At 41.5% G+C, this 26,693-nt stretch overlaps 2 protein-coding genes across 6 annotated transcripts in view; one reads left to right on the forward strand and one right to left on the reverse strand.

The window, feature by feature from the left end:
- The window catches only part of Galk2 (galactokinase 2), a 127,003-nt gene that overhangs the window by 67,941 nt on the left and 32,369 nt on the right, over positions 1 to 26,693 (forward strand). For all 5 annotated transcript variants that reach the window (XM_041678868.1, XM_041678869.1, XM_041678867.1 and 2 more), the window contains 2 exons: positions 3,675 to 3,773; positions 5,167 to 5,319. In XM_041678868.1, coding sequence (XP_041534802.1) covers positions 3,675 to 3,773; positions 5,167 to 5,319 — 252 coding nt within the window. The remainder of the gene's footprint in view (positions 1 to 3,674; positions 3,774 to 5,166; positions 5,320 to 26,693) is intronic.
- LOC121465607 (60S ribosomal protein L23a-like) lies at positions 16,789 to 17,306 on the reverse strand. Its single transcript, XM_041678872.1, has one exon. It carries the CDS (start codon positions 17,280 to 17,282, stop codon positions 16,812 to 16,814), a length of 471 nt encoding a protein of 156 aa, XP_041534806.1. The 5' UTR covers positions 17,283 to 17,306; the 3' UTR covers positions 16,789 to 16,811.

Genomic DNA, 26,693 nt, shown 5'->3' on the forward strand with positions numbered 1-26,693 from the left:
TGCTCTCTGACTTATGCGCATATTTTCCTTAAGTCAGATTTGGGTTTCTGTTAGCCTTTGCTTCTAGGTTCTTTATATCTTTTACTCATCTAGGACTCGCCTCCCCACCCACCCATCCTCCACCCCCTGCCCCCTGTTTAGCACTGGGACCTCACAGCTAGGACTACTGAGGAAGCCAGCAAGTGGGTGGGTCCGCTGCTGAATTTCCCATGCAGGCAGGCTTTGTTTACTGCGTGGGGGGGGGACTCCCTGCTCTGCAGTTGGACAGAAATAGCTCGAGTGGGGCCCCACTTTGCTGGTCTCCTGATGGTTCATTATTCTTTATTGTTGTGGAGACTTCCAGATTCTTTAAAATTCTCTATTTCCATTAACATCTTGAAGGCATCCTGTATTTGATTTCATCTTTAGCTATCTTCTTGTGTAAATCAAATGATTCTTCATTTGCAAAAAAAAAAAAATAATAATCCACACTTTTCAACCCTGGTATGCTGCATTAGAGCACTGTGGTCTTGTGGTGTTTTAAGTCAAGTCTTAGGGTCATCACAGTAATCCTGTGGCTTAGAAGACATTATTTTTCTCTTCAGTATAAATGGGAGGTGATATAGCCTGGTAATCAGGAATATGGATGCTGGAGCTAGATAAATGAATTTGAGTTTTAGCTTTAATAACTTCCAGTTTAATATTACCCAACAAATGACCCAGTCTCCTCGTCTGCAAAGTGGAGAGGCATCTGTTTTATGGGACTCTGAGAAGTGAGTAATTGAGGTAAAGTATTGAGCAGTATTTAGCGCACAGTAAGTGCTCAGTAAATCTTCTGTTACTAACACTATTGTTACTGTTAATAGCAGATGAGAGGTAAAACCTGGAAACAGTGAAGCATCTCACCTAAGGTCACACAGCTGGTTGGAATGAGAATTCTGGCTTAGCCATGGTTAGGAAGCTTCTGCTATTGGATTCTTCCCACTGTATTTTTTTTCCATGTACCCCAAGGTTCTGTCAATGAGATCAACCTTTATCTTTCAATTCGTTCCTTCATTTTCTTCACTCTTTCTCATTTTCTTTGTTTCTCACACTGGAAACTGTTGGGCCTTGTCTGCTTGCTTTGAATTTGTCAGACACAGTGGTGGCAAGGTTTGTGATGACCCTTTCCCTGTGGGTAGGTGCTCCCTGTGGGTAGGTGCTCCCTGTGGGTAGGTGCTCCATGACACGGTGCCACTCTGAATTCTGTTTACACACACACAGCAACATCTTATAACTACTAAAGTATACAATGGTGTACTTTAAGAGCTTTAAATGTTTATTTAGTGTGTGTGTGAGTGTGTGTGTGTGAGTGAGAGAGAGAGAGAGAGAGAGAGAGAGAGAGAGGAAGAGAGAGAGAGAGAGAGAGAGAGAGCAAGAGAGAGAAGAAAACTTGTAGGAGTCTGTTCTCTCCTACCCTGTAGGTCCCAAGGATCAAACTCAAGTCATCAGTCTTGGTGACAAGTGCCTTTATTGGGGACCATCTTGGCAACCCACTTTAAGAGTTTTATAAACAAGTAATTAATACTTCTCACTGCTCTAATGTTTTTCCTCATAAAACAGAATATTAACATTTTGGTGATGCCCATTTGTCTTTTCACATCCTCTGAAAGCAGGCGGAACAATGGTTACATTAGCCTTATTTGGGGGGAACCACTCAAGTGTGAAGTGAACTTGGACTTCAGGGTCAGATGGATGAACCTCAGATTCCGGCTTCTCCTAGTCTAGCATGAGTCACTGACTTTCGCCATCCTCCTCTGTACCACGGGGTTGGTGAAGGTGTGTGGTTGATTCCTCACTCACAGTCTGCACACAGCTTTCACTCAGTGATGGTGGGTATTGCTGCACTGGGAAAGCTGGCTTTACCCCAAGGTCACAGCTAGGTTGGCAGCCAGACTCTTGCTTGCTCACAGATTGCCGTGTGCAGTGCTTTGTCTGGGCACGTCGTTTCTTTGCATTTTAAGTACAAGTGTTTTGCCCTTTTGGTCACTAATTTATTTTTAATGTGTCTATTATGGACAGGCCCCTGGCTGTTGTGCCATCAGGTCATGTGCACCGCCTTTGATGCCAAAGTCCCATGTTTGCCTCATGTCACAAGGCAAAGCTAGCGTTATTGAAGCCGCATGACCAAGGAGAGGCGTGAATGACACTTGCAGAAGCTGTCGACGGCATCTGGGCAGCTCTTCTCAGGAAGGGAAGCAGCAGCAGTTTATGGAGTTAGCCCACACCGGGCAGCATGAAAGGCCATGACACTGGGGAAACACCACAGCTTCTCTCTCACAGACTAAATTTTTTAAGGAAAAGAGAGGAAGTGGAAACACGATATAGTTAAGGACCAGTGATAAGTACCCTGTCCAGGATGGCCTGCTTAAGTGGACAGTGGAATGGGTACTGCATGGACCCCCATAGTCTGCTGGAGAGAGACAAGAAAATCCACGTAAAGCATTGCTCAAAATAAACTAGAAGTAGGGAGAACAGAGAGGAATTCTGTGGCTTGTATAAATTTGGGGGTGCTGAGTTGTTGAAACAGAGATGGAAGAGTCCTGAGGAGAGGTGAATGCCAGACAGTCAGGAAGAACAGGGTTTGTTCCTCATTTCTGGACTGAGGGTTTGTGGGGGACACTGGGAGAACAGGTAGAGGGGGAGCAGAGAGCTAAGTCACTGAAGAACTGTACACCACATCCAGAAGATGCAGCCAGGCAAGCGGGCAAGAGAAGACTGTTGTATACCAGTGTTTGCCGTGATTCTTCTGACCGTCTAATAGAGTGCGTGAGAAATAAAGCCCCAAATTCAACCTCAGAAATAGCCATGTGGGTAACTAGATGACCCTATCAGAGTTTCAGGGTCTGGGAGAAATAGGACACTAGAATGGGAATTTCAGGAAGCCTCCATGATGACAGAAAATCTGAGTGGCCAGCTTGCTCATATGTGTGGTCAATGACCTGGATACTGAGTGGCCATAGGATTTGTATAGTAGGCAGGAAGTGGCACCGGGTTGTATAAACACGTGAGATGGTCAAGAAGACACCTCTACTTAAAAACAATGACAGACAATCCAGTTTGACGTTCAGTTGGGTTGCAACTTTAGAAGACTTTGGATGCAAGATGAAGATTTTGAATTTAGCATATTAATCAATAAGAAGCAACTAGTGGTCCTTTAATATTTTTAGTATGGGTCAGAACTATGCCCTTTCATCCAGCTTTCTTCATCATGATTGTACCTAGAGTGAGAGGTTCTATTCTTGCACTTAATGGACATGTCAAGAGGTAGCATTACTTCTGGCTTGAAAACCTTGGACCTGCTTTGGCTTTGGAGACACTGGAATAGTCACTGTGTCTCCAGACAAAGGCAAAGGAATTAGTGCCAGAGGAGAGAAGTGGTGTCAACAGAAAGATGAGGAGAGCTGCTTGCTCTGCAGAGTCTTTTAGGGATCTGAACACCAGCACGCATGTTCTGTTCTCATTCTAGACCCATTGTGGAGCTGTTGCTTGATCTTGCTAAGTTTTCCTAGAGCTGCTGTGCAGAACACATTGCTCTACACAGTTGCTATGTAACTGAGCAGAGTTGGAACTGGAAGTCAAACCTATTTGACATATCTGGCATGAAAACTAGGCTACAAGTGTATCACAGTACAAATGACTGTTTGGTTTTCCAGGTGGAACTTGCAGAAATCTGTGCCAAGAGTGAGCGTTACATAGGCACTGAAGGAGGAGGCATGGACCAGTCCATATCATTTCTTGCAGAAGAAGGAACTGTAAGTAGCATTGAGCCATTTGGAAATTTCGACTTGGGAAAATATCTCTGGCAGGGAAGGCCTGCAGCCCGCAGCATGCATGGTTATGGGAAGCCTGGTCTTTCAGGCTCTACTGGAGAACACTACTCAGCTGTTTCGTGAGTCAGGGCTGATGGTAGTGAACGCACCCTATTTCATATTGAGTTCCTCTACCTTAAGCATCCGGAATCACCCTTGAAACTTATTTTTCTCATGTGTCTAGATTCCCCCCTCTCCCCATATCTCATTACTAAGATGAGATTTCTCAATTCTCTCCTTGGGACCTCCTTTCCTGACCTTGCATGAAATCACTTCATCTTGTGGTGTTTCATAATCTCACGTTGGCTTTAAACCCAAATGTTAGTTCTCTTACCACATATATGCACAGCCCCTCTTTCTGTAAATTACTCTTCGGTGTCATTTTTCTCTGTCAACATTTTTGGGGCTTTGGCGGTGGGAGGAAGAATGTTGATGGTGGGCCAGGAATAAATTCTTCGGTTAAATACCACTTCCTCTTGGCTATCAGCTCCTTCAGGCAAGGCAGAGGTTTGGGTTTTTGCCTGTGAACTGCCCATTACCGAAATAGAAGCAGGCATCTTTTTAAGATCTGCTTTAGTTTTGCATGAGATTCCTTCAAGTTTGGCTGTTTTCCAAGAACACCTGGATCCTTCTACTAAGAATATGTTTTTGTTGATTCTTCTAAGTCAAAGACATGAGGTAGGAGAAAAGTCTTTTTTAACACTAAAATTATACTTGAGGTGTTTTGGCTGTGAACTGGCAAGCAGATGTGGTAGCGGGAGTTCTGCTGTTTGTGTAAGGTTGGTGCAGGGTCTGAAGAGAGCCCTCTTTCTCTGGACTTGCAAAGCACAATTACCACCTGACCCCCACTTTCTGCCTCCAGCTTAGCCTCTCACTCTCCAGCTGTGACCTTCGGCCAGATATCAGCGCCTAGAGCTGATATCCATTCCCACCGGTGTGTCTGTTTCTGCCCCACAGGACAGAAACTCTTCCTTCTTTCTGACGTCTTCAAGTGTTCTCTCGGACTCAGTCTACATTTCCCTTTTCAGAGACTACACTAAGTTGTCTGAGCAGTCCTTCCATTAAGAGAGGGTGAGACCCTGAGCTTCACAGTGCTACCGCTGTGACTCACGTGGAAACGTAATCTCGTGGCTTCTGAAGCAACTGTGCACTCCTGGGGGACAGCGGCAGCCCCTGCCCTGTTCACTGTTGTGTCTCCAGCACCTAGCGCAGTGCCTGGCTATCAGTAAATGATGCTGTAGAAGACTTTCTTAAGATAAAATAAATGCATAAAAGCTTGAATGCTCTTCTGAATCCTAATCAATTATTGTCTCCTCTGTCACTTTTCTTCCAACAGGCCAAGTTAATAGAGTTTAGTCCTCTGAGAGCAACTGATGTGAAACTTCCCAGTGGGGCAGTCTTTGTGATTGCCAACAGCTGTGTGGAAATGAACAAAGCGGCCACTTCCCATTTCAACCTCAGGGTGATGGAGTGTCGGCTGGCTGCAAAGGTATGAATGTGGCAAACCAGCAAACCTTGCCGTGTGCCTGTCCACTCCTGCTTATCCTCTGTTGGCGTGTAGTTTCCCCCACACTTTGGGTCCAGAGCAATCGGATTCCAAACAGGTAAACCAACAGAGACATCTTCTGCTCTCGACTCACTCTTTAGAACCTGAACTAAGTTCACAGCTGCGTCTTCTGGGGTGACTGTGGGGAACAGAGGACAGTGGCTGTTTGTGAAACACAAGCTGGGATAGAAGCAGACATTTCTTTAAGATCAAATTCGTGTGTTTGTTCCAGAGGTGGAGAAAGACAGTTGGGGAAATGGCAACAGCTGATCTTATTTTCCCAACAGGGATCTTGGAGGCCTTGCTCCTCCCCTCATCCCATAGGACACTTCATTTTTGCATTAGGACATTGTCAATAGCTCAAAATACAGATGTGATGATAACCCGTGAGCTCAGAGGAAGTTTTCTTCGTATGTCTGCTGGGGAAATACCTACCAGGAGAGAGGCAAGACTGGTCTCTGTTGCATGTGTAGAAACTTTGGCAGTCAAGCCCTAAATTTATTAAGGAAGTGTTTATTAAGTCACCATTGGACAGTGTGCAGCAGGCGTAGCAAGGGGTTCAGGACATCAGAGCAGAGAGAGTAGAGTTAAAATTCAGACGCAAATAGGAAGCAGGTAGCATGTAATCAGGTGGCAAGTAATGAGATACGCTAAAGCATGACAAAGACGTGACCCATAACAGGTACCCAGAATGGAGACCAGGAACTTGCAAGAACCAGGCTGGACAGCAGAGTTTGGACTCTGGGTCAGGATTCCTCTGCACCTCCTTCCACTCTTCTTCTATTGATCTTGTCCCATTCACTCTGCAAGCCCCGTCTCTGTGTTGAGTACCTGTGAGCATCTTCTGTGCAGGCCGTTTCACTTCAGTTCCCAAAGTGTATTCTTGGTTAGAATCTCTATTTGAAAGGATTCTAGACCTCTCAAGTCAGCATGTCCACACTGAGCTCAGTCTCCCCCGTACCCCTGGAAGCCTTTCATTCTTCTGGCACTCAGTTTGGCATTCTCTTCTGCCCTGTTCCTTAAATCTCCCTTTGTCTTCCTCCCCCTCATTCTGTATTTAATGGGATGATAGTTTAGAAATTTAAGCCTGACCAAGCATCCCCCTGTTTACCACTTCCTCGGAGTTTCCCATTGCTTTAGCAGAGAGTGGAAAAACCTTCCTGTACCAAACTGAGTTGAGCTGCCAGTAGTCAGGAAGGAACTGTCAGGCAGTGGAGGAATTCACTCTTAATCCTCACAGGAGAAATAGCTTTGGGATATAACGCAAGAAGGAAGTGGTTGAGGCAGTGCTACAGTACCACTCCAGCATAGGACTCTTGGCTGGGGTGAGGGTGGGGCTGCGCTTCCTCCATTTAGGAACTTGTTCAGTTAGGGTGTGTTTCTTTGTGTGCACTGTCCTGACCTGTCATTCGTGCCGTGTGAAGGAGGGCAGTCCAGGTTGGCTGGGTACCTCACCTGCTGCCCATGCAGTTTCTGCCATGCAAATAAGGGAAGCACTGGCTGCTCATGGTTCAGTCCTGGCCCAAGGTTTAGGCCGCAAGCCTCCCGGCTGAAGTTCTATGGTGCTAGGCTACAACATTCCAAGACTGGCAGTGTGGGATTCTTGAGCCGTGTTAGTGAAAATTCTCTAGTGGGAAACAGCCCCGTTTTCCAATCACGTATTAATTGCCCTCCTCTCACACTTCCATCACAGTGAGGCCCAAGGCTGGCGTATCTTACCTCAGCATCTCCCAGCATCCCTTGCAATCACTACCGCACAGTTACCACTCTCATTTCTGGGGACTTCCCACATTTCCAGAATAGTTTTTTTCTTAGACCCCTTTGAAATATTTCTAAGTAACCCTCAAAGAAGCCTTACTTGACTTCTTATTTCTAAGCTAAGTAGAGATCCCTCTACAGTTTGTAGCACTTACATTTGTTAGGTATGTAGAGGGATCCCTACACTTTTAAAATATCGTCAAGTGGAGAGAAATAATTGGGCCAGAGTTATCCCTTCCCTCGAGAGATTTCGTCCTGGGCTCATGCCAACCAATTAAGGACGGAGAAGTTAACAAGATGGAGGTAGTTCATTTCTGAGGAAAAACTGAATGAACGACCAGACATGCTACACAAATGCCTGTTTTCAGAAAACACTGCTGACTTGCAGTCAGCCATTGCCTGTGGCTCTTAAGGCTTTCTGCCCTCTTTTCTGAAGTAATCCCTGAGCCTTGGGAGGAGGGGTGTGATACAGACGTCCCATGTAGGGCCGAGTGCTCGGAAGGCTCTTATTCTCTGCACCTTGACCAGTTGAAGGTCTCTAGATCGGTAAGCATGCACTGCTGCTGTTGGTCTACTAAACGTGTGTAGCAGAGAACTACATTGTTGTTGAGTCCTAATGGCTTAGCACTGTAGCATAGATTCATGCACCCCTCCACTCACATCCCAACCTTCTGTTTGACTCCACTTTCTAAGGCTATAAACTTGGGTGAGTACAGCTACAACGATTTAGGAAAGTTTTTTTTTCTTCCTGAAAAATTTGGGGGTTGAACTTTTTTTTTAAAATAAATATTTAGATCTTTAAATTTGGAATCTCCTCATTGACATAATTGTTAAAATTACGTAGGGAAATGTTTTAATACTAAGCATCATAGCATCTTATCGGCACACACGTGGCAGAAGTAGTGCTTGTTCAGTGAGCACTTTCCGCCGGGACACATTTCCTCTTTGGGAGGTGGAGGACTTCAGCGTTATCCTTGAGGGATTACTCATTTGTTTTTTTTATCGTGAGGTTGATGAGTAAGTGTTGTCTTCCCAAGGAGACTCCAAACATATACAACGCTATTCTCAGGGTTTTAGCACGGAATTCAAGCCCCTCTGCCAGAGCCACAGTGACCTGAAACACGTGAGATGCATGTGATGGGTTCATGCTGTGACTTCAGTCTTCCAGAGACACCAGAAGGGTCCAAGGAGCTGTGTCTTGGAAGCTTTATTGAAAGTTCCGGACCCTTTGGGTAATGTCTTCAGAGAGCTGACTAGAAGAGGGGGCATGTCTTTGGTAGCTAAAGCTTTTAATCAAATTCAGAACCTCCTATTTTTGAGGGTGTTGTCTGAAGAACTTGCTATATATCCTAGGCTGGCTTAGAACTGGTCTAGAATGGCCTCAAATTTACCATCCTTTATCCTTCATCTCCTGAGTGTTGGGATTACAAGCATGTGCCATCACACCCAGTTGAAATATGATTGGAATTGAACTGTATAGCTCCATATGTGTTTAAACGTACTTTGTCATTGAAATTGACAACTAACTGAATTTGACAATTTGATACACATTGCTCCAAGATGATATAGATAAAACACATTTTAAAAACCAAATTTGCTTATAAATTAGACTTTATTCAGTTAAAGGCTGGCACAGTTCCTTTCAATTAACTTTGAGACTTTCATGCCATGTATTTTGATAGTAACCACGCTCCCCCTACTCTTTTCAGGTATACCCTATCCCTTAACCAGCCATATTTGTGCTCCCCCTTTCCGTTTTTAATTTTGATTTTTAAAAATTTTAAAAGGTTTCTTTATTGCCAGGTGGTTGTGGCACATTCCTTTAATCCCAGCACTTGGGAGGCATAGGCAGGCGGATCTCTGTATGAGGCCAGGTGGATCTCTGTGAGTTTGAGGACAGCCTAGTCTACAAGAGCTAGTTCCAGAACAGGCTTCAAAGAAACATAGAGAAATCCTGTCTCAGAAAACAAAAACAAACAAAAAACAAACATCCCCCCAACCCCCCCCCCCCCAAAAAAAATTGTGTTCTGCCTGCATGTATGCCTGCAGTCCAGAAGAGGGCACCAGATCTCATTAGAGATGGTTGTGAGCCACCATGTGGTTGCTGGCAATTGAACTTAGGGCCTCTGGAAGAAAAGCCTGTGCTCTTAAACTCTGAGCCATCTCTCCGGCCACCCACCTTTTTTATTTTTAAAATAAGTCATGGAGTTCATGATGGGTGTGGAGGTATATACCTTTAATCCTAGCATTAGGGAAGCAGAGCGACAGCCTGGTCTACAGGTTCCAGGCCAGCCATTGTGACATTGTAAGCCCCTGCCTCAAAAAACAAACCAAAGTGAACCAAATGAAACAACAACAAAAGAACTTCACATCCAAAACCCACCAACTAAACGAACAAGTCCAATTATTCTTGGATGTGTGGCCATGCACTGGGGAGCGTGGTTGAACTTCCAGGATCCATGCCCTTAAATCTGACTTAAAGGAAACTGACTCTTCATTTCCTGTCAGCTATCAGTTGCCCATAGCTCTTGGCTAGAGCTGGGGCGTCATGTCCACCTCCCCGCTTCATGCTGAGATTTCGTCTGACTGGAGCTTGCACAGGTTTTGTTTGCTGTCACAGCTGCTGCGAGTTCATGTGCTCAATCACCCTGTTCTGTGTGGGAAACAGTTTCCTTTAGCCTCAAGTTCATGTGCTCAATCACCCTGTTCTGTGTGGGAAACAGTTTCCTTTACCTCGAGTTCATGTGCTCAATCACCCTGTTGTGTGTGGGAAACAGTTTCCTTTACCTCGAGTTCATGTGCTCAATCACCCTGTTGTGTGTGGGAAACAGTTTCCTTTAGCCTCGAGTTCATGTGCTCAATCACCCTGTTCTGTGTGGGAAACAGTTTCCTTTACCTCGAGTTCATGTGCTCAATCACCCTGTTCTGTGTGGGAAACAGTTTCCTTTACCTCGAGTTCATGTGCTCAATCACCCTGTTCTGTGTGGGAAACAGTTTCCTTTAGCCTCGAGTTCATGTGCTCAATCACCCTGTTGTGTGTGGGAAACAGTTTCCTTTACCTCGAGTTCATGTGCTCAATCACCCTGTTGTGTGTGGGAAACAGTTTCCTTTAGCCTCGAGTTCATGTGCTCAATCACCCTGTTGTGTGTGGGAAACAGTTTCCTTTAGCCTCGCACTGCTTCTGGCTCTTAGAATCTTTCCACCCTTCTTTCTCCATGAGTATTGGGAGGAAGGAATAGGATATGATGTCCCATTTATGCTGAGAATTTTATAGTCTCTTATTCTCTGCAATTTGACTAATCCTGGGTCTCTATTGCTTCTACTACAAAAAGAAGTATTCTCTTTTCTTTTTTTAAACTCCACATCTTTTTTTTTTTAATGAGCTATACATTTTTCTACATTCCCTTCCCTTCCTCCTCCTTCCCCCTTCTGCTCTCTCCCAATTTATTCAGGAGATTTTGTCTTTTTCTCCTTCCTATATAAATCCATGTATGTCTCTCTTAAGGTCTCTTGGTTGTCTAGGTTGTTTGGGATTGTGGACTGTAGGCTGGTTTTTCTTTGCTTTATTTCTAGAAGCCACTAATGAATAAATGCATATTATATTTGTCTTTCTGGGTCTGGATTACCTCACTCAATATGTTTTTCTTTTTAGATCCATCCATTTGCCTGCAAATTTCAAGATGTCATTATTTTTTACTGCTGTATAGTACTCCATTGTATAAATGTACCATGTTATCTTTATCCATTCTTCAGTTGAGGGGTATCTAGGTTGTTTACAGGCTCTGAATATTACAAATAATGCTGCTATGAACATGGTTGAGCACATGTTCTTGTGGTATAATTGAACATCCTTTGGGTATATACCCAACAGTGTCTTGAAGTAGATAGTTTCCTAATTTTCTGAGAAATCGCCATACTAATTTCCAAAGTGGCTGTACATCCCACCAGCAATGGATGAGTGTTCTCCTTACCCAACATCCTTTCCAGCATAAGCTGCCATCAGTGTTTTTGTTCTTGGCTATTCTGACAGGTGTTAAGATGGAATCTCAGAGTTGTTTTGATTTGCATTTCTCTGATGGCTAAGATGTCTTTCAATCATTTGAGATTTGTCTGTTAAAATTCTCTGTTTAGGTCTGTACCCCATTTTTTAAAATTGGATTATTTGTTCTTTTGATGACCAGTTTTTTGAGTTCTTTGTATATTTTGGAGATCAGTCCTCTGTTTGATGTGGGGTTGGTGAAGATCTTTTCCCAATCTGTCGACTGACATTTTGTCTTGTTGATCATGTCCTTTGCTTTACAGAAGCTTCTCAGTTTCAGGAGGCCCCATTTATTAATTGTTTCTCTCAGTGTCTGTGCTATTTGGGTTATATTTAGGAAGTGGTTTACTGTGCCAACACATTCAAGTGTACTTCCCATTTTCTCTTCTGTGAGGTTCAGTGTGGTTGGTTTTATGTTGAGGTCTTTAATCCATCTGGACTTGAGTTTTGTGCATGGCAATAGATATGGATCTATTTGCATTCTCCTACATACTGATATCCAGTTATGCCAGCACCATTTGTTGAATATGCTTTCTTTTTTCCATTTTATATTTTTAGCTTGAAAGAAGCATTTTCTGGTGTGTGTTGAGAGATGCAGTAATTTGTAAACATAATAATAAATAATTAGGAATTGGCTTAATACTATATCTATTCAGCAGACAATAGTAATAGACTAGGCCAGTTGTAGCTCGCTACTGCGGGAGAAAGTAATCATCAATCCTACCCAACTCTGAACCTTGAAACCCACAGTCCATTTTTAAAGGGGAAATTATAACAAGGTAATATAACATCCATTTAAAATTAAAAATTGGTTTGTGTTCAAAAATGCAGGAGAATTGAGATATCATTTGCCCTCACTCTAGCTTTTCAAATTTCTGAGAAATAACAAATTAAATCTTTAATCCTAGTTATCTGTTGCATAGAATCCAGATGCCTCTCCATAGGGAAAATGAACATCCTGGTTTTTTCTCTTACACAAACGCATGTCATGTGGCAAACAAGGTTGATAACATTCAGGGATATGGCTGCCCTGCAGGACAGCTCCCTTGTCTTTCATGTCTCCTATAATTCATGTTTCATATCAGTTTTCATTCAAGAAGACGGCTGATTCCTGTCTCCATTCTTCAGTTTCATTGGAAAGGGGATGACATGCATTTCATGTGGAATGATAGAATTCTGGAATCACACTTGGTTTCAGTTGTAGGAGATGAATTTCTTGGACAGCACTCAACACTCAGTGTTGGCTGTGGTAGGGCGAGGTCTTTAGAAGATGCTTCCACAATAATGCACCGCCTCCCCTGCTGTGCTGTCGTTCAACACAGCATTTTTAAGCATCTTAATCATCCAGCTCCAGGGGATCCAATGTCTACGGCCACATAATTAAAAAATAATAATAAATATTTAGAAAGATGTGTGTGTGTGTGTGTGTGTGTGTGTGTGTGTGTGTGTGTGTGTATGGGACTGTGTGGATGTGAATGCAGGTGCTTATGGAGACCAGAAGAGGGCACTGGATTCCACATCAGGTGCTACAGGTGGTTGTGAGCTGTTTGATGTGGGTGGGAACTTCACTCATGTCTTTGCAGGAAAACCATGTGCTCTTAACCCTGAGCCATCTCTCTAGCCCCAGCCCACTTAACTTCTGACCAGGATATAAGAAACATGAACTGGGGATAAACCAGCTAGTCAATAAGCAGTGCCAGCAACACCGGACATCCATTTGTGGAAGAGTCGCACCTTGCACAAAGATCAGTTCAAGCTTGAATAAAAACCCTAATTTAAAACCAGTATGCTGGGACTGGTAAGGGAAATGCTTCTGAACGTAGGATGTAGGCAGGAGATTTTGAGATGGAATCCCAAATAACACAAGAATTTGTTTCTCCAAATTGACAAATGGGATTATGGAAATTAAAATGCTTCTTCACAGCAAAAGAAACACAGCAAAAGAAAAAACAAACAGTGAGCAGAAAGCCTTCAGGATGGGAGAAAGTTTAGCTAGCCATACTTCAGAAAGTAGAGAAACATCAAAAATAAAGAACTAAAAGGGAAAAAAAAGCAAAAAAAAAAAAAAAGAGAGAGAAAGAAAAACCCTTGCCAATAAGTAAGTGGGTCAGTGAACTGAACAGACAGTTCTCAAGTAAAGTATGAATAGCCAATAAATGTCTTTTTAAATGTTCAACATCTTTAGCCCTCAGAAAAATTCAAATAAAAACTACTTTACTTACCCCACCCCAGTCAGACTGGCTATCATTAAGAAATGACAGGTGCTTGCAACAGTGTGGGGAAAGAGGAAACCTTCACTCCTGGTGGGTGGGTGTAAACTGGTGCGGCCACCGTGGAGCACCTGCACATCCGTCTTTCTTGCTGCTCTACTCACAATGGCAAAGAAATGGAACTGGCTTAGATGTTCTTCAGCAGATGGATGGGTAATGAAACTGTGTTGGTACATATGCACAATGAATTTATTTATCCATAAAGAAAATTGAAGTCATGAAATTTCCAAGGAAATGGATAGAATCCAGTCTCACAAAGACACACACTGCATATTCGCTTTCGCTTTCTTGTACAAATAATAGCTTCTAAATGTTAAGTATGTGCATTTATGTGGGAGTACGTGTAGGGAGAAGCCAGGGGACTAGAGAGGGACCCATGAGACAGGAAAGGAGAGGCTTTAGGGAAGAGGAAAAGGGTCAGCAGAACACATGGATATGAGAGAAGGGGACCAATGGAGACCGGAGGGTGTAGCGGGGGCAGGGTTGAAAGCTGGGTCAAAGAACAGGTGTGATTTCTTCTGAACTGAACATGCACATTTTTGGGGGTCATTATTCTTCAATACTATACTTATATGGCATTTGTATCGTATTAGATATTGTAAAGTAAAACAAAACAAAACGAAAAGCCCTGCTGTTTCAAATACTATAAGAATTTTCTCTCATACCTTGTGGGAACAAGAAAGGTGAAAGTCTTCATCACAGGGGAGGGTGTTCTGTAACCCCATGTCTCTGACTGTTAGAGTCTAAGTCTAAGCTTCTGGAAAAGGTCATGAAGAGACCACATGCAGGGGTGTGGCTTAGGGACACAAGCTGAAGGTCTGTTAAACGTGGCTTACAGTATGGGCTCCCTCTTCCATTGTTGGCAACACATGAATGAATTTCATTTTTATTTGGAAATGGTTTCATTAAATAAGGAAGTAGACTCTCAGTAAAAAATGGCAATGATGCTTATTTAGCCTGGATGGACCTGCTTTCAGCGTGAGTGGAGAATGAGTAACCAGGAGAGTCTGGAAAATAACACACAAGACAGAAATCCACAGAGCTGTTGAGATGGCCAGCATACACTCCCCTCATGTCTCGCCTTTCTAAAATACCCTTGTGAATCTGAGTTTGTTCCATACCAGTTATCACGGGGAAGTGCAGCTAACTCGTGAGGGTGATTTTTATTCATTTCGCTTTAGTATCTACAGCACCTCCTGCTCTCAGTTTTTCTCCCTCTCTTTCTCGCCATCAACTTTTAAAAACTAATTGATTTAGATTCATTAAAAGTTAGAGTCTTGTAGAGCATTTGAACTAAAATTGAAAACATTCATAGGAAACTCAATAGAGATTTATAACTATTGCTTGCGTAAATGAATGCTTTTAAGTGAAGCACATTTTTATGTTTTTAAATTAACAAAGTGACCAGGAATCTTTAGTGGGCACAAAATTCTTCATATTTTATACATATTTCATGCCCTAAACTTTTCCAGAAATTTTGTACGCCTGTTATATTGACGGATAAAATATGTGACGCCAATAGTCGGCGTTATGAGAAGTCACATTGGGAGGGGAAATTCTAGTGTTGCTTTCTACACATCCGTAACCCTTGTGGCAACATGGGAAGCAGCGAAGTAGAGCGTTTTCATGACTCTTCAAGAAAAGTGAGTCTTTGGAGGGCCTGACTGGCTGGGAGCCATCACTTACCCACACTCTTCAGCCCCTGTCACTCTGTGGTCAGTATGGAACTAGCTCTTTGGCTGGTGGTAGGATGTGCAGAGAATTTGGCACAATGTTCTCAGGGCTTTGACAATTTCCTTGAATTTGAGCAGAAAACCAAGATATTCAAGACTGCGGTCAATCTCACCCATTCTATGTGTTCAGGAGAGCATGCTCTGCCAGGGCTCTAGTGAGTGTCGTTAGCACAGAGAGTTCAAACTACAGGCAAGAGGCAGAGGGACGAGGGGTGGTCTGGGCAATGGAGCTGGAGAATGGCAGAGCCCTCAATACTGTGCTGGCCTTGCACCAAGTAGCAAAGATGTTAGCAGGGGCTTTGAGGAAATATTTCATTGGTAGCAGAAATATATCATTTGGTTGAAGAAGAGGGGACTGTAGAGCATCAGAGGGATGAGATACAAAGGGAGAGATGCAGTCAGGTATGGTGGTATACAATTGTAATCCCAGTTCTGGGAGGATGAAGTAGAAGGATGGCCAGGGCTACCTAGTAATACCCTGTCTCAAAACAAAGAAAAGGCAGCAACAAAAAGATATAATAGAAAAACTACCACCAAGCTAAGAAAGGATTTGGATACAAGAATTTCTATGATTGACTTTTTTGAAACAATTACCTAAATTGTTTCAGTATAATAAAAATTCAGGAGTCAGAAATTGAGATAAAGACCTGATAAATCCAAAGGACAGCAGAGAGTTGATTGCCTGACTTTCTCTCTGCATTTTTCCCAATCCACCATCCCTGGACTCCCTCTGCTCCCCAGCCCTCTTCTTTCTTCCTGTCCCTCTTTAGAAGACCTCCTCGGTCCTCCAGAAACTCTATGGCTGATCACAGTCAGCAAATCACTGACACCATCCTTTGATTCAAGGTGGTTTTATTGGCATAGTGGAATGGCCATATGAACAATTCTGCAACATTTCCCCCTTTTTTGTCTAAAGAAAAAGGAAAGGTTTTAACTCTGACATAGTAAAACTATATACAGTAAGAACAATTATGAAGTAAAAAATACATTCACAATGTCCAGTTTCTTAGTATTTGGCAAATTCAGAGAAAATACTCTATTATCTATCCTATCTTTGTGAGTCCAAAGTTTTGTACCTAATTTGTTTTCTATCATAACCAAGAAAACTGTAACTGTAACTATCTAATCTTCAACCCCTTCAGAGACACAAGAGGTATATAATGTTATCTTAGTAACAGTAAGTGCAAAGCAAGCAATTTCTAAAACTAAGAAACAACAGAGACATTTGCCTGGACAGTCACCCCAAAGTTCCTCTGTAACACTGGGGCATTCATCTTTGACCTATGGGCCTAAAATATCTGACAGACTTTTCCATAAAGCGGGAATTTTAAAGGACTGTCTTCCTTGTCTTGGCAAAGTTTAACATTGCTTTTTTGTGTGTCCTGCTTGTCCAATTTGGACAGCTTATTGTCAGCAGTCAAGGCAAGGACAGTTTCTTTGCCCATCAGCTAACTTTGCCATAAGTGAAAGCAAGCTCTATTTGGAGATTCTTCAATACCTGTCACCATATTTTGAAGTAAATTGGTGCTTCCAGGAGCAGACATGTCTCCTTGTCATGAAAAGACTTATTATTATTATTATTATTTTTTTTATGGTGAAAAAGTGTATATTTAGAATTAGCTGACTGGGCTCAGTTTAGATGATTCCAATCTTGTTGGCAACATCCAGAGCATCATAATCAGGAGCCAACCGAACATACGCCTTCTTCTCTCCATCGGGCCTTATGAGGGTGTTGACTTTGGCCACATCGATGTCATAGAGTTTCTTCACAGCCTGTTTGATCTGGTGCTTGTTGGCCTTGACGTCCACAATGAACACAAGTGTGTTGTTGTCTTCTATCTTCTTCATGGCTGACTCGGTGGTCAGGGGGAATTTGATGATGGCATAGTGGTCAAGCTTGTTCCTCCTGGGCGCGCTCTTCCGGGGGTATTTAGGCTGCCTTTGTAGCCGCAGGGTCTTGGGACGCCGAAAGGTGGGCGATGTGCGGATCTTCTTCTTTTTGTGGCTGTGGACGCCTTTCAGCACTGCCTTCTTGGCTTTCAAGGCCTTCGCTTTAGCTTCGGCTTTGGGAGGGGCAGGAGCTTCCTTCTTCGCTTTCGGCGCCATCTTGACGAAAAGGGTGGCCTATTCTCGTTCCCCGAAAAGACTTATTATTAAGACATTAAAATGCTATATTCAGTAGGTCTGTGAAGTTTTTGAAGACCATGTATTTAAAATATGTCTCTTATTGACCTTCAAAACATACTTAACATGACTGTAAGTTTGATTGTTATAGATGACTAACTACTAACCTGTTTTATTATCCTAAGTAGCTTTCAAGTACTAGAACTTTACATTATATTTTTGAATGAGTTTCTAGGCATAATACCTCAATCAAGAAATAGAAACATATGCTGCAGTATAACAAAATAACCTTAAATTTGTATCAATATACAAAAATATCTGAACTAAGAGTAGAAACATATATATATATATAGTATAACAAAAATAACCTTAGATTTGTATCAATATACAAAAATCTATAACAATGTAAAATATTTGAGACTAGTATTTGCTTTTTTTAGATTGAAAGTAGATTCAACAATCCACTCTTTTATCCTATTATATCTACATTTCCCCTTTTTCTTTTCAAATGAGATCCCTGAATCTAATTTCCTTTGCTTAGTTTCCTCCCTGACTGTGGCCAATAAGAACTTGTAACCAACCCCCATAAATGATGACAAACATTCATTGAATAACCAAAAACCTACCTACCTCACCTCTTGGAAATGTGGGTGTTGTGTTCTTAAAATTACTTCTTGTTGTCTCTGGGTGATGGCATCTTTAGGAGACCCTGAAAAAATTGAGATAAAGGTCAAGTTCTAGGAGAGATAGATGTTGTCCAATCTTGGGAGAGTACAAGGCTTATCTGAAGTCCTGACTGGAGTAGTCTATGAGCCTGGAACATCTCAGCTAACTGCTTTGAAACTGTCCTGAGCAGTTTATAGTTCAAAAGCTGATCTTTGGGTGGTGTTTGTCAGCTTAGGGGCATTACCACAATCCAGATGGATTCATTGTTGTGGGGCCCCAACATTCTTTTGGAGACTTCAAAGGTCAGGAATGGTCACAGTTTACTGTAGGAAACTTAAACATTTTAAATATTATATGCAGCAGATATCAGAGAGGTTAAAGGACCACAATCTGTTAACATTTGTGACACACAAACTTAGTTCCCTGTTACCTGCTTCAGACTCAAGCCCAAAATCATATACAGGAATTTAGATTAAGCCTAATAATTAGGGGTTAAACTCACAGAATTTATTAGGGGATAAACTCACAGTAAGAGTAGCGATTTACAGTCCTCTGAATACACAGGGAACTGGAACCAAATCCAGCAGCCAAGGGATCCGCACACACTTTTATATCTGAATATATAGTGCATAAGGTTATGCCCACCAGTACCTTAAGGGAGTTCTGCTGAAGGAATCCCCACAGCACCTCCCCTTTTGTCTAAATAAGAGAGTTCTAAGCCTAATACAAAACTATATACAATATGAACAAATATCAAGTATAATAATTACAACCAGCACGAACAACATAAAGCAAGAAACATATGCTAAATGTTTCAATAGTTATTCTATCCTAAGGAGTCTAAGTCTTATATTAGAAATGGCTTGGCTAAGTTATGAGAGGAAAGTAACTACGATTATCTAGTCTTCAACCCCATCAAATACCTGAGAAGGGAAATAATATTACTTGAGCAAACAGGAAGTAAAATAATATTACGTGAGCAAATAGGAAGTGCTAGAGGGAATCCCACATCGTATATAAGGGATTATTTCTATTTCTGATTATTTTTTGTAATTAAATAAAAAAACAAAGTTAATTCTGAATCATCGGGAATAAGTTCAGCAGTTCAATATGTAAAACAACTCTTTCTGCATATTGAGAGTCAGTATCTACATTAAGAGGTTCTGGAAAATCTGATAGTATCATGAGAATAGCATTTAATTCTGATTTTTGAACATAATCATAAGTGCTCTGAGCCACTTTACTTAAATTTACTGATTTACAACCTACCTCTCCTGATTATTTGCATCAGAATAGAATGTAGGGGCTCCCAAAATTGGTATTTCTTGTACAATGTGAGGAAGAATCCAATTAGTTCTTTTTATAAACTGAAATCTCATGCTTTAGGGATATTTGTTGCTATTTCTCCCAAGAAATTACAGCAAGTTCTTTGCCAGTGTTTATTTTCTGCCCATAATGAAGCAATTTCAACATTAGTAAAAGGTACTACAATTTTTGTTGGGTCTATTCCTGTTAATTGAAGAAGTCTTACTTTTCACTTCAGAATCAATTTAGAACCCTTTTCTACATTGGTCTTTAATTTTTACTCTGTTTGCTTGGCAAAAAATACTCATTCTAAAACATTATCTTTTCTCTGCATATGAATTTTTGTAGGATAATGAGTGTAAAGTAGTATGACCAGGACACAATCAAACTCTGGATCCAAACGATCCACATGTGCATCCTGTAGTTTCTTTTCTACCAAAGCCAATTCTCTATTAGGCTCAGTTAATCATTTTCTTGGACTATTTAAGTCCTTATCACCTTATAAGGTTTGAAGTAAATTACTTAGCTCTTGAGTTGTTAACCCAGTTGTGGGCCAGAGCCAGCTGATATCTCCCAGCAGTTTTCAAAAATCATTAAGAGCTCATAATTGGTCTCTCTTGGTTTGTACCTTCTGTGGTTTAATTTTTTGTAAACCTATCTTATATCCTAGGTAATTAATAGAATCTCCTCTTTCAGTTTTTTTTTTTAGGAGCAATTTGTAATCCCCAACAAGGCAAATTTTCATTTTCAAACATTTTTTCTTTCCTAAGGTATCTGTATCTGAATTAACTAGTAAGATATCATCTATATAATGGTAAACTATAGATTGAGGGGATTTTTTACGAGTTATTTCCAATGGCTGTTGTACACAATATTGACGTAAGCCAGGGCTGTTTAACATCCTTTGTGGAAGAATTCTCCCATGATATCTTTTAACAGGCTGGAGATTATGATAAGTAGGCACTGTTAAGGCAAATTTTTCTCTATCTTGCTCTTGTAAAGACATAGTAAAAAAAAAAAAACCAATCTTTTAAATCAATCACTATCTAATAGACCATCCTTTAGGAATTAGAAGAGGCAAGGGAATTACAGACTGAAAAGAGCCTGTTGGCTGAATTACCTTAGGTATGGCTCTTAAATCTGCTAACATTCTTCATTTTCCAGATTTCTTTTTAATGACAAATACAGAGGAATTCAAGGACTGGTAGATTCTTCAGTATGCTGAACATTTAGCTGCTCCTGTGCCAGTTGTACTAATGCCTCTAATTTTCCTGATGTCAAAGGTAATTCCACCCAGTCGTTTTAAGGGTAGAACTCTTGGTGACTTTGAAAGATCATCAGCTGGTGTGTCCTGCTTATGTACAACCTGAACAGTCTGTGACTGTTGTCCTGAAGCATTCTTTATTTTACAGTATATTTCTGAGATTGGAGGAATGTTGATCTGTGTTTTCCATTGCTACAACAAATCACATCCCCATAAATTCATTGTTGTATTAGTCATATATGGTTTCAGTTTTTCTGTTTATACTTTGGGCCTATGTGTTTGACCCATCTTACACTTTATTTTACCTGAGATAAAGTTCCAAATCCAAGAAGTTGAACATTTACCTCCTGAAGAGGCTAATCTGGATGAAATTAATTTTTGGTGAAATTATTGTTACATTTGCATCTGTGTCTACCAAGCCCTCAATTTCAATGCCATTTATATGTGTTTTTAGCTTTGGTCTCATTTATAGCAGTTTGCCAAAATATTTGTTTTCTGGTCTCTCCTGAACTTCTTATTGTATCTATAGAAGTTGTTCTATCTTTGACCACATCCAGAGCAGTGTGGTTTTTAATGCTCTGTGGAAGAGTTTCCCCAATGCTGACAGGGAATGATTGAAACAAATTTGACATTGGGGCTTGTGAGAGAGGCCCCCTAGGGCATTTCCTGATAGTCGCAAAGGGTTGCCTTGCCTTTTGCTTGTTGATTTGCATTTATTAGTCAAGTACTGGTTTGTGCCACAGCTTCTGTATACTCCAGAAGGTTGGGTCCTTCTGTTTGGATTATCTCTGAAAAAAAAAAATTGTTTCTAGGAACATCTTGCCTACAATTCCTCTTCAAATGCTTTGTTTACCACAATTAAAACATCTGACATTTTGATTTTTCTTAAGATTTTTAGAAATTACTTCTGTCAAGGCAGCATAAGTATGAGACACAATATCAGCCTTATTTCTGATCCATTCATCTATTGGTGCTGATGTGGCCTTTAAATACCTATTCACCCTTTTGCATTCTGAATTAATGCTTTCAAAAGTCAAAGATTTATTTAATATTTATCTAACTTCTGGATCTGATATTATTCTATTAACAGCTGAAGTCAGTCTTTGTAAACAAATCAGTGAAAACTTCTTTTTTCTTCAACCCTATCTCAAGCATTCAAAGCTGCTGGACAACATTGTGCCAACATGTGATCATCCAATCTAAACTGTCCCTATCAATGTTGAGATTTCATTTTTCTTTATGATCAAAGAAAAGCCCATTGCACGTATGTCCTACATTTCCTTATCCGTCCATCTACTGATGGACATGTTGGCTTGGTTCATTTCTTAGTTATTGTGACTAGTGCAGCAGTAAACATCGATGTGTAAATGTCTCTATAGTCCTTTGTGTATGTGGTCAGGAATGGTTGGCTGGATTACATGATAGTTCTATTGTTTGCTTAAAAGTTTTTGTTAAAGTTTGTATTTTATGTGCATGAGTTTTTGCCTGCATGTATAATCTGTGTACCATGTGCATGCCTGGTGTCCACAGAGGTAAGAAGGACTAGGACTAGATCAATCTCCTAGGACTAGAGTTAGCCCCCACATGGGTGGAGAAGATTTTTTGTCATCTTGATACAAACTGAAATCTCCTGGCAAAAGGGAACCCCAGTTAAGGAATTGCCTCATAGGATTGGCCAGTGGCCACATTTTGGGGCATTTTCTTGGTTAATGATTGATGTAAGAGGACCTACCCCACTGGGATGGTACCATTCCTAGGCAGCTGATCCTGGATTGTATAAGATAGCAAGCTGAGCAGGTCATAGAAAGTCAGTTGGTAAGCATAGTTCCTGCCTTCATGTAGCTATCTTGAGCCCCTGTACTGGCTTCTCTCAATGATGGGCTGTAAACTCTGTGTGAAAATAAACCCTCTTCTCCCCACACTGGTTCTGGTCATGGTCTGGTCACTGCAACAGAAAGCTGACTAGGACACTTGCCTGGTGAGAAAGCTGGATACCTTTTTCACTGACTAGTTAGTGCTACTAATTGTTGTAAGGAAGCCAGAGAAGTGGATTCCAAAAGCCCTGCCCCGAAGGTCCATATCCTTGCAGTACCATGCCCTTTTGTTGGATCCCTGGCCATTGTCAGCAAGAGTGTTTCCTTGATGTGGAAGAGTGATTAGTACTTTAGTTTGTATCCAGGACACCCTGTAAGTATGAGGGAGTTCTTGAGAACAGCCCAATGAGTGATGATTGTGATTTGGTGGTGAATACCTATTTGTCTTGGTTTTAAGTGAAGATGCAGCTGAAGGTATACATATTCATCTTTAAAGACCAGCAGGGTCAGTTTTACCTGTCCATGTCAGTGCCCTTCCTACTGGCATCTCTTCCTGTGTTACTTTATAATTCTCTATTGAGACTTAGGCTAACTTACTTCACAAATTCTGTCCCTCATTGTCTTCCCTCAGGGCCTGCTTAGAGAGAAACTTAACTAATGCAGGGTCCTAACCTGTTAACCCCCTACCTTTCCATCACTGTGGACAATGCACTGTTGTCTACTTTAAAGTCTGTAAAGCATGGACCAGAGCTCAGGTCCCTTCCTGAAGAGGTGTCTGATGTGAGTGCTTCATGCTGGCTGGGGTGAAAAGGAAGTGACGAATGTTGAAGAACTGCTGTCTCTAAACTTCTCCATGCTGCTTAGCAGGAAGCTGGGAGGGAGTGGCTTGCAGCCCTGACTCCTGACCCTGCTTCCCAGATGTGAGGTGTGCCAGCCATGAAGTACCAGCAGTGACAAACTCCCTCATTAGGTTCTGTCTCTGAGCAAGTGATCTCACCCACTCTCTCCTCACCTGCAATTCATCTTTCTGATGCTGGGCCAAATTCCTAAGGGCTTACGTGGCTTTCCTGTTCTGCTCCCTCACAGCGATGCAGCAGCTCTTGGGGTATGCAGCTGTTGTCATGAGCACGTGGAAGACTTTATTCTTTAGCTGAAATGCACACTGACTTGGCTTTGTAGGCCTGTTAGCTGAAAGTGAAATGGACATCGGGCTAACAGAAAAGTATGATATTGCAGGAGTGAATTGCATCTCTTCATGTTAGTGTCTCTGCATACAGGGAAAAACAATGTGGAGGCTTCTGATGGAAGTAGCCTGTGGGCTGCAGACATGCCTTGCAGAGTGGTCACACAAGTCACTAGAGCAGGATATTTTTTTCCAGGTGGAACATCAGTGGTTCAAATAAAGATGGAGATGAGAACTATCATAGGAAATTATCTTTTGCTGCCCTTTCCTCTTCATTCTTTTCTTTCCCCTTTCTCTCCTCTTGCTCTCCCCTCCCTTCTCCCACTCCTCTCTTTTTCAGAGGAATACACTTGTCAAATATTTTCTACTTTTTTACTTACTAGTTAGCTGATTGAATGTGCCACTTGTCATCTCTAATTTTTTTAGTAATATTTTTAAATTTAGTCTTTGAATATCTGATACGTGTATACAATGTATTTTGTTCATATCTATCTACTACTCCCTACTTCCAGTTATCCCTAGTGCTCCCCAACCTGTCTTTCTCCCAACTTCATGTCCTTTGTTGTTGAATAACTGAGCCTGAGGCTTCCTCCCTTGCTTTCATAGTTCTGGAAGCTACTCCACAGGCTACTGGAGGAGAACAGGCATCAACAGTCTTGTTGCCCAGCTGAGAACTCCTTGAACCTGTCAGGCAAAATGTGCCCACTGGCGTAATAGTGGCACAACTGTTAGGGGAGTAATCAATCATTCTCTGATTATATTTGAGGCCTGCATCACAAGAATGAATTTATGTCTGGTGCTGTAAACCTGGTTAAAAAAAAATCTGTGGCTGAGGAAGTCAACCCTTAGACGTGAACTTACTACTGTTGTTTGGATAAATTGTTATGGTACCAAGTTGCCTTCTAAAAATTTATTTGATGCCGGGCGGTGGTGGCGCATGCCTTTAATCCCAGCACTCGGGAGGCAGAGGCAGGCGGATCTCTGTGAGTTTGAGGCCAGCCTGGTCTCCAAGAGCTAGTTCCAGGACAGGAACCAAAAGCTACGGAGAAACCCTGTCTCGAAAAATCAAAAAAAAATTATTTGAAGGAATTATAGTAAATGTTAGTTCGAGCCTTAAACAGTGAGGCTTCTCTGCAGTGTATGCAGAGACTCAGGGTTGCTCAAGGTCTTGAGAATGAGTGACAGCTGAGTATTCAGCTCTAAACTGGACGTTTGTACCAACACTTGCAGGGCTTAGGGATTGTTGTAGAACAGGAAGTAGAAAGAGTGTAAGAGCTGGAAGATAAGGAGAAGGGCTGTAAAATTTTTACCTCTAGGCATGAATAACACAGTTCAAAAAGTCATAACCTCATAGCAACTATGGTTGCCTGCAGTAGTCCTGTACAAGACTGGATCTGTCAACTGTTAGTAATGGATTAGGAGGCACTCACAGCGCCCTGTCTTCCTGGCTAAAATATTGGCTACTGATGGTTTCTGTTGAAGAGGAAGTCATTCATGTGTGTACCCACTGAGGCTCCCACTAGGAAATAGTTCCAAACCCATGGTCACACAGATGATACTAGTTAACCTCTGAGTCTCAAAACCAAAACCAAAATGAAACAATAACAAAAAGAAAAAAATAAAGCCATGATTATGGGAGAGGGACTTGTGGGGAGAATGGGAGTTTAATAGGGTGGGAAGGGGATTAGAGAGGCCAGTGATCCGAAGGGATTTTATACATGTGTAAAATTGTCAAAGAACAAACTCAATAAAAGTAATAGAGAGAAAATGGGAACAAACACTGAAAAGAACGATGCCCTGTCCTGTGAAATAACTGAACAGAAAAACAATTGTGTTGTCTGTTCCCAGTTCTCCTTTAAAGTCATTCCTCTCCAGTATATGAGCCAGTGTGTGTGTGTGTGTGTGTGTGTGTGTGTGTGTGTGTTAAGATGATTAGCAAGTTTGAGAACTTCAGCTAGTCACATTTCAGAAGTGAGTGACCCTAACAAAAGTTACAATCGTACTTTGGTAAGTCCTGCTGCATCTTGTCCAAAAGGAGGAAAGTCAGAATAAAAAAAAATGAGCATCAAGAAAACAAATAGCCCAATTAAAAATGGGGTACAGAACTAAGCAGAGAGTTCTCATAAGATGAAACACAAATGTCTGAGAAACACTTAAAGAAATGTTCAGCATATTTAGCCACTAGGGAAGTGCAAATTAAAATTACTTTGAGATTTTATCTTACTCCAGTCAGAAGGGCCAAGGTCAATAAAATAAATGACATCATATTCTGTCAAGATTGTAGGGAAAGAGAAACACTTATTCATTGCTGGCAGGAACGCAAACTTGTACGGCAATGTGGAAATCAATGTGGCAGTTCCCTAGGAAGCTGAAAACAGATCTATCTTAAGATCCAGCTGTACCACTCTTGAGCATATACACAAAGAACTCTACATACTACTACAGAGACTTATCTGTGTTCATTGCTGATCTATTCATAAGAGCCAGAAATTGGAAAGGGCCCAGATGTTCATCCACTGATGAATGGATATTGAAAATGTGGTACATTTATACAAATAATATTCAACTGTTTAGGAAAATGAAATTTGCAGGTAAATGGATTGAGCTAGGAAAATAACCTTGAGTGTGGCAACCCAGAATCCAGCAGACAAATATTTGGTTTTCTCTCATATGTGGATGGTAGCTTTTAGCTTTCAAAATATGTGCTACAATCTGAATAAGCACAGAGGGCAGGTACCTGGCAAGAGACCAGGGAGAAGGGGAGGCTCTTCCAAGATGGGGAAGTAGAGTGTAGTGCTTTGGAGAGATAGAGGAAAAACTATAGGAGGATTAAATAGGGAGGGAACAGACGAGAAAGGTAAAGAAGGGACTAAGGGGAGTGACGACACTAAAAGGACATCTGAAAAATCATATGGAAATCTGCTACCATAGAAGTTCTTAATATATGTACCCATGTCAAAGAAATCTAAATAAGTCACCAACTATTAAGAGTGGAAAAGCCTCAAATAGACATTTTATGCCACCAAATAAATCTCCCAATGCCAAGAATGTGTTGCATCTTGTTGAGTCACCAAACAAAAGGGTACCATGAAACCTCCCCAGATATCATAGACTATTACCAAAGCTATTGCTTTCTCTCTACAACCTGATTGTAAGGCCCC

This window comes from Microtus oregoni, unplaced genomic scaffold (assembly GCF_018167655.1).
Source record: "Microtus oregoni isolate MIOR12 unplaced genomic scaffold, Mior012 000031F_ref0000149, whole genome shotgun sequence".
NCBI classification, from domain to species: Eukaryota; Metazoa; Chordata; class Mammalia; order Rodentia; family Cricetidae; genus Microtus; species Microtus oregoni.